This window comes from Orcinus orca, chromosome 17 (assembly GCF_937001465.1).
Source record: "Orcinus orca chromosome 17, mOrcOrc1.1, whole genome shotgun sequence".
In the NCBI taxonomy this organism is placed as follows: domain Eukaryota; kingdom Metazoa; phylum Chordata; class Mammalia; order Artiodactyla; family Delphinidae; genus Orcinus; species Orcinus orca.
The window spans coordinates 86743307-86756085 of record NC_064575.1 but is presented as its reverse complement, the minus strand read 5'-3'; the positions used below and the strand labels follow the sequence as shown (position 1 = coordinate 86756085).

Below are 12779 nucleotides of genomic sequence, written 5' to 3'. Positions count from 1 at the left end.
CCGGCAGAGGCCGGACCCGGCGCGCACCCGAGCGACCCCGCGTCGCCTTAGTGTCACGCACGCTCCGCTTCCCTAACGACGTCTCCTTGCCGACCGCCCCGCCCTCTGCGCGCGGGGAGGGGGCCGTACCGGGCGGTGGGGGTGCGCGCGGGGGACGGTACCCGGGAGAAGCCGCGCTCGCGCTCAGGCCCCGCGCGCACTCGGACGCAGGGGCCGCACGGGCGGCGCTCGGTTCGCGGCCGGGGCGGGGCTCCGGGCTCGCCCCGCCCGCGCAGCCTGCGCAGCTCTCCCGGCAGCAGCCGTCCGGCCGCACTGGCCGAGCCCAGCGGAGCTGAGCCACCGGGCACGTAAGACCGGGGCCGGGACAGAGAGGCGCGCGGCGGGCGGGAGCCGCGGGGTGGGGTAGGGGCTCTCCCTCCGCAGGCAACGCGGAACCAGAGGCTGCGTCGCTGCCCATCCTCCCTCGGGAGGACGCCACCTCCGCGCGCGGAGACTGCGGAACTGGACGGGCGGTGCCCGGGGTGTGGGCAGGAAAGGCGGCTGGGGTGGTGCGGCTGGCGGTGGGGCGCCGGGCGGGGGGCTGGAGCGGAGGCGCCTTGCGGACGGGCTGTGGGGGGCGGGGCAGGGTGGCCCCCAGCTCGGTGCCCGCCGTCTCCTCCCCAGCCCTTAGCCTAGGGGCGGAGGCACAGAGCCCACATTGTGCCCCCGCGCCAGCCCGGCCCCGCCGGGACAGAGCCGCATTCACCTCCTGCACGGCAGCGCTTGTGGGGCCCGGGAGCTGAGGGGCGTGCACGCGCGGGTGTGGGTGCCCCGCGGCAGCTCCGCGCAGGGCGGGCTGCTGGAGGGGCAGCCCGGGCTCCCACCCAGCCTTGCGGCAGCACAGCTCCCGCGGCCCACGCTGATGCGGCTCTGGCTATTTATAGGCGTTCACTGCGGAGACCGAGGTGGGACTGCGCGGGGGCTGGGCTGGGGTAAGGCGACGGGGAGCGCTATTGGCTCAGACAGCTTGGAGGTAGAGCCAGTGTGCGAGGTGCGGGGTCTGGGAGGGGAGGGGCAGCAGCCAGTGCTTCTTCATGGCCTGGCTTGCTTGCTGAGTCGAGGAGTAGAGGAGATGGGGTCCAGGTTTGGGATGGAGGGATCGGAGGCCAGTGTCCGAGTGACGGGGTGGAGGGGGGATCTGTCCTCTGATTGGGTGAACCCCTGGGTGACAGCGTGGAGGGGTCAGTGTTTGGGTGACTAAGAGAAGAGAGTGGCAGTGAATGTTGGGGGGTGGGGGGTATCAGTGTCCCAGTGATAGACTGGAGGGAGTGAGGTCAATGTCTTGGGGGGGCGGTCTCCGTGTGGGTATCGGAGGAATGAGCTGGAGCGGGTGAGGCCAGCTGTGGATGGCTGCAAAGAGTTGTCCGTGTCTGGGTTGAGAGGGTCGGGGTTCAGTATGTAGATGAAGCGGGACATAGGAGCGGTGTGGGTGTCAGTGTCCAGATGACAGGGTGGATGGGGTGGGGTCCATGTTTAGGTTAAGAATGTGGTGGTCGGTATGCAGTATCCCCCCCATACACGGTGGTGTGACACCCCCTCCCCCCCTGCTCCCTCTCCAGGAGGCCATGTCGGGCGAGGACCACGAGGTTCGGGCAGTGGTTGAGGATGGCTCCAACGGAGGCAGTGGCTCGCCCAGCCCTGGGGACACACTGCCCTGGAACCTGGAGAAAACACAGCGGAGCCGGCTAAGCGGAGGTGGCCCTGGGGGGAATGGGAGTGTCTTGGACCCTGCCGAGCGCGCAGTCATCCGCATTGCAGGTAACGACGCTGAAAAGCTTCGTCTGTCCAATTCATAAACATTTGCTTGTTGACTGAGCACGTGCTGTGTGCTCTGTGCAGGTATAGGACTGGGATGAGAGACGTGAGGGTGATCTGCGGGTCAGAGAGGGCCTCTCCTGTCCCAGGTGGTTGCAGACAGCACAGCGCCACCTGCTGGCTCCACCCGGTCAGCTGCATGAGGCCTGAGGTTGAGCTTGCTGAGCTGGCACCATCATTGGTCTCAGGACAAGGGTCCAGTGCCCAGATGTGATGATGACACTTTCTTGAGATCCTGCGGCAAAGCCGCCTTCGAGGCCCCTGGTCTTGGCTGCCACCATGGGGGTGGGGTGGGTAGAAGCATATAGGAGCAGGACAGGAGGGGCCATCTGGTTGGCGAGAGCCCCAGCCCCTCCCTGAGCCAGGGTCCGGCCTTGCCCTCTAGTAGCTGCCATTCTTGCGGGGAGGATGGGGAAGGCCCAGTGCAAGGCCCCTGACAGTGTCGGGCTGGCAGCTGGACAGTGGCTCCTCCCTTTGGGAAGTAGGTGACCTAGGGCTTGAGGCTATTGGGCAGGGCGTGCTGGGAAGGGAGGAGCCAGCTGAGGGTCTCTGGATCAGTCTGTGGACTACTGACCCTGTCCCGTCGGCTAGGACAGAATGATGATGAGGGTCTGGGGGATGGGCTGACCCTGCAGGAGACTGGGAGGGTGGACCGAGGTGCGTGGGAAGAGGCCTGGAAGCCCAGTGCTGGGCGAGGATGGTGGCGGGGGCAGCAAGGAACTCTGGGTGGAAGCACAAGCAAGAGCTTGTGGGGACGCAGGGGAGCGGGACAGCGCGAAGGGAAACCTCACCGTCTGCCCCACCCCCGGGAGCCGGTGTGGACATGGCACGGGACCGCCAGTCCTTTTCACATGTCACATCCGGATGTTAAAGGACGAGGTTCTTTTTCACTCACGTGAAAGTGAACCCTGAATGTCCCCTCGCAGCCCTGGACCCTCTTCACTAGCAGGCCCTGCGGGCGCTCTTCGTGTACGCCTGGCGACCCTCTTAGCCCTGAGCCCTGGAAGTGGGGCTTCTGGCCACAGTGTTTGTGGCATTTCCAGTTAGAGGAACACTGCCGGGGGCATTCTGGAGAGGGCATTTCTCAACACTGGGAGATGGGGGATTGCCAATCTGATGAGTGGCAAAGAATTTGTCTTTTTTTTTTTAACCAATCATTTTTTCTTCTGTAAATTCCCTATTTCAGTCCTTTTATTCGTAGTTAAGTTTTTGTGTGTAAGGGTTTCATGTTGAAGATACCCACTCCACCTCCCAGGTTGCAATAGAAGGATCCTAGGTAGCGGCGGTTGGAGCAGAAGGTGGGGGGGGGGCGGCCAGGTGAGGTCGCTGGGTCTGGCAGGGTGGTGGAGAGCTCGCGGCTGGGGACGGAGGGTGCCCCTGCAGCGCCGGGTGCGGAGAACTCGGGCTGTCGGCAGGCCGGCGACTGGGGGGGGCGGGGGCGGGGAGGGGGTGTGCGCCCGCCGGGACGGGCGCGGGACGCAGACTCGTAGCCTCCCAGCCCGCTCCGCTGCGGCTGCCGAGCCGACGCCGGGAGGCGCCCGGGCGCGCTGCCGCCTCTCCCCCGGGCCCCGCCCGCCCGTGGGGCATCCTGGGTGCGGGGCGGGGCGGGGCGGGGGCGGCCCCTTTAAGTGGCGCGCGCGGCCGCAGGGACCGAGTGGCCGCCGGGGGCAGGAGGCTCGCTCTGCGCCGCAGCGCTCCGCTGTGTCCCGCGCCTGCCGCCGGCATGGCTGCCCTGCTGCCGCCTCGTCCGCCGCCCGACGAGCAGGACTTCATCCAGGCCTACGAGGAGGTGCGGGAGAAGTACAAAGGTACGGCGCCCCCGCCCCCCCTGCAGGCTGCCTGCCGTCTGGCCGGCCCTGACAGGTCCTCCGGCCGGACAGTCCGGCCTCTGACACCTCGTCCGCGGTAGTCGTCCCGATCGGAGCCCAGCCCCGCCCCCCGCCGCCAGCCTCGCTCGACCCGCGCGGCCGCCGGCGCCCGAGGAAGAGGCAGCGCGCTCGGCGGAGCCCCATAGTCATGTCCTTAATAGGCATCGTGCAGCGTGGGTGGGGTGGGTGGGGTGGGCCGCCCCGCCCCAGCCAATGTCCTGTGTCCGGAGTCTGTGCACAGCAGACACGTGGTTCAAGGCAGAGCTGTCCTCTGCCTCTCAGCTAGGTGCTTCCCCCAGGGGTGCGGGTAGCTGCCACTGCCTGGCAGTGTGGGTCGCATAGTTGCTGCCTTTCCTCACCTTCCCTAGTTGGTGAGCACCTAGGCCACCACCCGCCTCGGCAGGGACTCCTGTTACGCCCTTCTACTGTTCCCTGGGGAGCAGCTGTGGGCTGGGGAAGTTAGGGCGGCCCCCTCCTCCTCTTCAGAGGAGCTACTCTGTGCCTTTGGCAGACCCCCCTGGCCCTGCTGCACACCCCCTCAGGCCTCTGGACCTGCCCAGGCCTTACTGCTGTCAGCTGCCCACAGCCCAGCTGCCTGGGGCCCTGGGCTCTGAGCAGGCGTGGACACAGCCCTGGCTCCTGGCCCGCAGAGGCTTAGAGAGGGTCGAGGTGGGGCCCTGGACAGAGCTGACCCAGAGCAGGTCCCAGCTCCACATGGCTGGTTATGCTGGCTCTGCCCCCAAGGGCAGTTCAGGGAGAGAGGTCCTGCTGGGACCTTGCCTGGAGCCTGGGCAGCCGCTGTCCATCCACTGACCTCACCCAGGCAAGCAGGGGAGGTTTCACGGGGCCCAGGGCTCGCCTCCGCCAGGCAGTCCTCCACTCACAGCTTTCCTGGGTCCAGGGCGGTGGATGTGCTGTGTGCTTCTCCTTGTCAGCTTCTTGTCAGCACTGTGGTCGCCGATCCGTTGCCTCTGTGACCAGTTCGCTGGGGCCCGGTAGAGACACTCGTGACAGTGGGCTCCTGAGCCTGACCGCCGCACCTGCAGGGAGGGAGGGTATGCCTCTGGAGGGCTGGCCTGGCCTGGGAGGGTCCATCTGGACAGGTCCAGGGCAAGGAAGCAGCTGCCCACTGGGCCACAGCTCTCCTGGCAAACCCCAGGACGAAACTGTTTATGAACTGGCCACTCTAGTGAAAGTGGGGACACTTACACAGAATGACTAGTGCTTTGTTCCAGCATCTTCCTCGGTCACATAACATCGCAGGGCCGTGTGTGGTTCCAGAGGCCGTCAGGGCATCAAGCTAAAGCATCCCAGCCTGAGGAGCTGTGTCCCTCTGCTCCCGGGATGCCAGCCCATCTCTCAGGAGTGAGTCCTGAGGACCCTGTGGGCTTCCAGGGTGGCTGTGAGGGCACACCGGGCTGCCATGGCCCGTGCCCCCTCCCGGGCTCGCCTGGTTCCTGCCTGCGGGTGCTGGGCCACGTGCCCAAAGTGGACTGGCCACCTCCACGGTGAAGCCCCCCTAGCGTGTGGCACTGGCCCGAGGGTGGGTGAGAGTGGAGAAGTGGGAGCGTAGGAGCCGGGGACGGCCGAGCGGGGCCGAGGGGAGGGGAGGCTTCTGGGGTACCCCGAGTCACCTCCCCTCCTGGCTTGAGGCAAGGGAATGGGGGGGCGGGGCTGTGCCTGTGGCTGGGCCGGGGCCACTGCCAAGGCCCAGGAGTGGCCTAGAGGAGCAGAAGCGGCCAGGCTCTGGGCCGCGGCCTGATCCTGTGAGCCCCTTGGGCCTCCTGGAGGCCTGAGGCCCTGGCCCATCCTGCCCCAGAGAGGAGGCCGCCCCTAGTGAGGGAGCAGAGCGAAGCCCCTGATTCCTCCGCCATTGGGTGACTGCTGGGGGCTGGGGGGGCGCCGCAAGCACTAGCAGGCTCTGCCCTCGGGGACCCCTGGCCCACTGCTGGGCCCACGAAGGGCCCTGGCTTCTGCCTCCTGGCCTCTTCCCTGCACCTGCACTCGCCCCCAGCCCCACCTTTGCCCTGCTCGCGCTCGTGAGATGCACTTGCCCATCTGCCTCCAAAACCCAGCTGCTTCGCCCCTCACCTTTATGTCCCCCCACCCCACAGCAGTGGAGGTGTCACTCCCCAGCTCTCCCTGTGGAAATCCCCAGTCCTCCCCACTGGGCCCTGCTCCTTCCAGAACAATCTCCACTTCCTGTCTGCCTGAACCGCTTGCCCCTCCCCATCCTCCCTGCCTTCGCTCCAGGACAAATTCCTGCGGGGCTGAGGCCGCCTGGGCCTGTGGTTGGAGAGCTCCCTGTGGGTTGGCTGGGGTCTGCAGAGCCTGGCCTGCGACAGTTCCGGAGGCGGGGCGCCCGGGGGAGCCCAGGGGGGCCTGTGGTCCCAGTGCACGGGCAGGGCTGGGGGTGGGGGCGAGAGTTCAGGTACGGGGGAAGGGTGTGTGGGGAAGGAGCCCCCCAAGCTTCCGAGCTCTTTGCACGCAGAGCCAAAGGCCTGTCCAGGCGGACAGGGCATGAAGTACAGGCCAGGGCGTGGGGAGCGCCAGCGGGAGTGTCTGGTCGGCGTGTGTAGACTTCAAGGTTGTGTCATCAGGGCTGGGAGCAGAGTCAGTGTGGATGGGGGTGGGGAGGGGCAGTGGGTGTAGAGAGGGGAGGGCAGAGGGGAGGAATGTTGGTGGGGTGGGGGTTTGGGGGGGCAGGTGCTCCAGGCAGGGCTGGGGTAGGGAGCCTGCAGGAGGCACCCACCTGGAAGGCCTGCGTTGGTCTAGAGAAGGTGGGGCTGGAGAGGCGGGCGGGGGTGGGGAGTGTCAGCGCATCTGCAGGGCACGTGCTTTCTTTAAGACTCAGCTGGAAGGGTTGCCCCACCTCCCTATCAGGCCCTGGGCCTGCCTGGTGCCATTGCGCCTGATGTCCTCCTCACGTGTCCCACCGTCTCCCGTCCTGGACTCAGAGCTTGGTTATCTGTGTCCCTGGCACCAGCCCCAGGCCCTCAGCCAGCACTTGCAGGGTGCTTGCATGGGTGAGTGGGTGAGAGCATGGGGTGTCATCCTTGGCGGCCAGAGCTCAGCTGGCAGGATCAGAGGCTGGCATTGGGCTTTTGGTCTGTGTTTATGGTCAAAAGCAAAACGTGCTGGGACTTCCCTGATGGTCCAGTGGCTAGGACTCTGTGCTCCCGGTGCAGGGGGCCCAGGTTCGATCCCTGGTCAGGGAACTAGATCCCACATGCTGCAGCTAAGAGTTCGCATGCCGCAACTGGAGACCCCGCATGCCTCAACTAAGACCCAATGCAGGCAAATAAAGAAGTAAATACTAAAAAAATTTAAAAAAGCAAAATGTGCTAGAAACAAACAAACAAGCATTGTGGAAGTATATGAAGAAAAAAGGTCAAAGTCACACCTTGGGCCCCTAGTCTCGCTGGCTGGGGTGACCATAGTGTGTGTGTGTGAGAGAGAGAGAGAGAGGGAAGGAGAGGGAGGGAGGGAAAGAATTCAGTGGTTTTCAGTGTATTAATAGACTTGTGAAACGGTCAGCACAACCCATTTCAGAGCATTTCCGTTCCCAGCCCCTGGCAGACGCTGGTCTACTTTAGGTCCCTATGGATTTGCCCGTACTGGATATTTCATATAAATGGAATCGTACAGTTTGGTGCCTGGCTTCTTACACGTAGCGTAACGTTTTATCCATGTCACAGTGTGTACTGTCTTCATTCCATTTCATGGAATAACGTTCCATGGCATGGATAACCTGCATTTTGTTTCTCTCTGGTTAGGTTGATGGCTATTCGTGTTGTTTCCACCTTTTGGCTATTATGAATGTGCTGCTATGAACAGTGGGCCAGTTTTTGTGTGGATGTATGTTTTCATCTCTCTTGGATATATACCAAGGAGTGGAATTGCTGGAACATGTGATAATTCTATATTTAACTGTTTGAAGAACTGTCAGGTTGCTTTCCACAGCAACTACACCATTCTACGATCTCATGAGCAGTGTATGAAGCTTCCAATCTCTTCACATCCTCACCAGCACTTATTATCTGCCTTTTTGATTATAGACATTTAGTCCTAGTGGGTGTGAAGTGGTTTCTCTTGATTTTGATTTGCATTTCCTGATGACTAATGTTGTTGAGCACCTTTTCTTTTGCATATTGGTTATTTCTATATCTTCTTTCCAGAAATGTCTATCCAGAGGCTTTGTCCATTTTTAAATTGGGTTTTTAGCTTTTTATTATTGAGTTGTAAGTGTTCTTCATGTATTCTAGATATAAGTCCCTTATCAGATAGATATGGTTTGCAAAAATATTTTCTGATTCTGTGGGTTGACTTTTTATTTTTTTGATGGTGTCCTTTGGAACACACAAGAGTTTAATGGTGAGTTCGATTTACCTATTTCCTTCTTGGTTGCTTGTGCTTTTAGTGTCATATCTAAGCACTGTTGCCTATTTCAAAGTCATGAAGATTTATGGCAATATTTTCTTCCAAGAGTTTTATAGTTTTAGCTCTTACATTTAGGTCTTTGATCTATTTTGAATTAATTTTTGAGTATGGTGTGAGGTAGGGGTCCACCTTTATTCTTTTTTTTTTTTTTTTAAACTGTGCCTTGAGGCTTGCTGGGTCTTAGTTCCCCAACCAGGGATCGAACCCGGCACCCCCAGCAGTGAGAGTGCTTAGTCCTAACCACTGGACCGCCACATAATTACCCCAACTTTACTCTTTTGCACGAGGATACCCAGTTGTTCCTGAACCATTTGTTGAAAAGATTATTCTTTCCCCATTGAATGGTCTTGGCACCCTCATGCTTTTTAATGGGTACTATGTGTTCCATTGCATGGAAGTATCTCTGCTTGCTTATCTGGTCCCTTTACATGAACATGTGGGCTTATCGTTAAAAATGATTGTATTTCTAAATTGTCCTCTGGCGTAGATGAGCCAGCAGATACAAGGCAGACTAGTTCCAATCCCTTGCCAATTGATGGATGAGAAAATTCTAATTTGTTTTAAGTTGCATTCTTTGACTAAGTGATCATCATTTCATAGTTATTCACTCTTTGTATTGAAAAGCGTTGTTCATTTCTCTGTAAGGTGTTTTGTTTTGAATTATAAGAGTTCTTTATTTATTATGACTGTTAACTTCCTTGTGTGTTATCAGTGTTTCTAATTTTTCTTTCAGTTTGTTACATTTTTTAAAATAAATTTATTTATTTATTTATAGCTGCATTGGGTCTTCATTGCTGCACGTGGGCTTTCTCTAGTTGCGGTGAATGGGGGCTACTCTTCGTTGCAGTGCGCGGGCTTCTCATTGCGGTGGCTTCTCTTGTTGCGGAGCGCGGGCTCTAGGTGCGCAGGCTTCAGTAGTTGCGGCGCATGGGCTCAGTAGTTGTGGCTCGTGGGCTCTAGAGCGCAGGCTCAGTAGTTGTGGTGCACGGGCTTAGTTGCTGCGCGGCATGTGGGATCTTCCCGGACCAGGGCTCGAACCCGTGTTCCCTGCATTGGCAGGCAGATTCTTAACCACTGCGCCACCAGGGAAGCCCAACAAAGAGGATTTTAAATATCTTTTCTCCCGCCTAACTCAGCTTCCCGAGGGCAAGGTCTGTGTCCTGTTGCACCTCCTTAATGTGGTTTGAAAATGAGCAGGTGAGTGGGAGGGAAAGTGGACCCTGAGCTGGACCCCTGCAGAAACCCAGACCCCAGACTGGGCTGCCATAGAGTGGGAGTGGAGGTGGGGGTGGGGAGCAGCGGGGGTGGGGTGGGGGGGTGGGGGGTGGAGTGGTGCCTCTGCAGCAGGGGCGGTGGAAGAACAGGAGCTTAGCTTGGGGGCAAATAAACTGAGATGATCGTTGAGCCGGGCACCATGTGAAGACTCGAGTTGCTGGGGGACCAGGCTGGGCACTGTGCTTGGGGCCCTCGCGGTCGTGGGGGGGGGGAAGGCCTGAGGCAGAGGGGGAGCCTTCCCCAGGGGGTGGTCCGGGCAGCCCAGTGAAAGGGAAGGAGCGATGAACCAGGAGCCGGTTGCCCTTAGAGCGCCTGGCGTGGTCATAAGGGATATCGGGACCTTAGGGAGACCTGTTTGGGGGCGTGGTCAGATTGGGGGTGCCAAGGGGTGTGTAGGAAGTGAGAAGGGAGGTGGAGACGGTGAGGGGTCCGGCAGTATGTGAGAGGGAGACCGCCATCCAGGACGGGGCAGTGACCCGGAGGCCGAGCTGTCAGCAGAATGCAGCCTGGGCAGAACACTGGCTGGCAGGGGCCTGGGTGGCCCGAGTGCTGTGTGACCCTTCTCATTTGCCCAACCGCACATGCTGGGGGTGGGTGTGACAGCCCCTTGCCACCCAGGGCCCTGTGGTTCAGAAGGGGTACAGGCTTCTACAGGTGTGGGGATGGGAAGGCGTGGGGGAGGGAAGGCGTGGGGGAGGGAAGGCGTGGGGGAGGGGAAGGCGTGGGGGAGGGAAGGCGTGGGGATGGGAAGGTGTGGGCGATGTTGCCTCCTGGCCTCTGTTTCCCCAGTGAGACCTGAGGGGAGCCGGCAGCAGGGCAGGGGTTGGCAGCAGGATCTGGGCACCTTGGGAACAGATGCAATGAGGCTGGAGAGGGCTGATGCAGGTGGGAGGCCAGGCGCCCCCGCCCGGCATGGGGCCAAGGGCAGTGGCCAGAAGCAGGCCCACACTGGACAGGGAGATGCAGGGCTGGGAGAGCTGGTGCTGTGGCTGCCTGCAGGGGCTGTGGGTGGTGAGGTCTGGAACCTAAGAGGGGCCTTGGGCTGGGTCATCTGGTGGTGGCCCCAGGTGATGGTGGCTGGGTGGAGGGGGAGTCAGGAACCCCTTCTCAGGTGATGGGAGGCAGGTGCCCACTTGCTCTCCATTTGTGGGCCTGTGAAACTAGAACACATGTTGTATACTTCCAAAATACAATGGTGGGACAGGCATAGAGTAGACATCCCCTTTCTCAAAGGGAGAAAGAGAAAAGAATAAAGGGGTAACAAAGAGAAAAGAATAAAGGAGTCCCAAGCAAGTTTGAAATCCAGCAGGGCAAGTTCAATAGGTTTGAAGGCCTGAGAATACTCCTCTGTGGCTTGATGCTTTGCTCTGTACACGTTCAGCTCTGCCGGCCTCTGCCTCTGTGCCCATGGCTCCACCCTCTGGGCCCAAAGCTGTGCCCTTGAAGTCATTTTTCCTTTTTCTTGCCGGGCAGCATATGTTTGAAGCTGAGTAGCTCTGTCACCCCATTTCCTGCCTGTAGTATCCCAGAATTCCAACAGCTTTCCTTCCTTTCATTCTGTCTCTATCCTCTTGCATCCAAGCTGGCAGTGTTTCTGCTGATACAACATTCTTATACACCTTGTGGGTCTCCCATGTATGACACAGAGATCTGTGCCATCAGGTTAGAGGCTTCTCCACAGAGCTTTCCTGGATGACCCTCTCTATCCCCAGCTTGTGCTGCGAGGTTTGAATGCATCTGTGAGTCAGAGATCAAATCTCTTCAGAGGAAGATTGTCCAGTTGCATCCTTGTCTCTCTCTCCTAACAGTGAGTCTCCCCACATTAGCATCTTCTGCAGTCTGAACAGGCCTTGAGTTTCCCAATCACCAGTGCTGGTTCTTTTTTTGCTTAACAGTTCCTTCCACAGTTTACGTCTTTCCTCCTGCACTTTACCGTAAGGAACAGGTTAAAACCAGGTCACACCTTCCACACTTTGCTTTGAAATCTCCTCAGCTAAAGATCCAAGTTCATCACTTATAAGTTCTGCTTTCCACCCAACAGCGGAACACAGTTCAGCCACATTTTTTGCACTGTTTAATCGCGATCACCTTTCCTCCAGCTTCTGGCAGTATGTGCCTCATTTCCTTCTAAGTCATCACCAGCAGCATCTTTAACATCCATATTTCTTCCAACAGCCTGTTCAAGGCAATCTAGGCTTTTTCTATCATGCTCCTCAAAATTCTCCAGCCTCTGTCCATTACCCAATTCCAAAACCAGTGCCATGCTTTTAAATATTTGTCACTCCTGGTAAAAATGTCTTCATTAGTTTCCTGTGTCTGCTGTAACAAATGACCACAAACAGGTGGTCTAAAACAACAGTTTATTCTCTCATACTTCTGGAGCCCAGAGGCCAAAATCAAGGTGTTGGCATGGCTGTAGTTTCTGTGACGGCTCTAGAGAAGACCCTTCCTGCCCCTTCCAGCTTCTGGTGGCTGTTGGTGTTCCTCGGTTTGTGGCTGCACCATTCCAGTCTCTGCCCCATCTTCACATGGCTTCTCCTCTGTGTATCTCTCTTCTGTCTGTTATGAGGACACTTGTCATTAGATTTAGGTCCCACCCAGATAATCCAGGGTGATCTCATCGTGACATCCTTAACTTAATCACATCTGCAAAGACCCTATTTCCCAATAAGGCCACAGTCACGGGTCCCAGGGATTTAGATGTGAACATATCTTCCAGGGGCCACCGTTCAGTGCTTTCCCTTCAAGCTGCCCTGCTGCAATGGTTGATTGGTGTTTTGTAAAACCTCCACATCTTTTTGTTTTATGCTTGTTGTTTGATTTTTTTTAATTAAAAAAAATATTTATTTAGGATGCACTGGGTCTTAGTTGCGGCAGGCGGGCTCCTTAGTTGTGGCATGTGGGCTCCTTAGTTGTGGCTCACTGGCTCCTTAGTTGCAGCAGGAGGACTCCTTAGTTGTGGCTTGCCGGCTCCATAGTTGTGGCTTGTCAGCTCCTTAGTTGTGGCACTCAGGCTCCTTAGTTGTGGCATGTGAACTCTTAGTTGCGGCATGCATATGGGATCTAGTTCCCTGACCAGGGATTGAACCCTAACCCCCTGCACTGGGAGCATGGAGTCTTAACCACTCCACCACCAGCGAAGTCCCTATGCTTGTTTAAAAAAATGTGCATAGGGCTTCCCTGGTGGCGCAATGGTTGGGAGTCCGCCTGCCGATGCAGGGGACGCGGGTATGTGCCCCGGTCTGGGAGGATCCCGCATGCCGCGGAGCCGCTGGGCCCGTGAGCCATGGCCGCTGAGCCTGCGCGTCCGGAGCCTGTGCTCCGCAGCGGGAGAGGCCACAA

The 12779-nt window shown here is 58.7% G+C and overlaps 1 protein-coding gene across 4 annotated transcripts in view; it reads left to right on the top strand.

Annotated features, from left to right (window-relative positions):
• Positions 1 to 207: 207 nt before the first annotated feature.
• The window catches only part of LOC101271232 (plectin), a 57674-nt gene continuing 45102 nt past the window's right edge, over positions 208 to 12779 (top strand). The window contains exons 1-2 of one of the 4 annotated variants that reach the window (XM_049700556.1): positions 208 to 347; positions 1599 to 1797. In XM_049700556.1, coding sequence (XP_049556513.1) covers positions 1605 to 1797 — 193 coding nt within the window. In that variant the 5' untranslated portion in view covers positions 208 to 347; positions 1599 to 1604. Of the gene's footprint in view, positions 348 to 712; positions 945 to 1598; positions 1798 to 3491; positions 3663 to 12779 lie in introns of those variants that run through there. The other 3 variants (XM_049700557.1, XM_049700558.1, XM_049700562.1) reach the window with 3 other exon arrangements.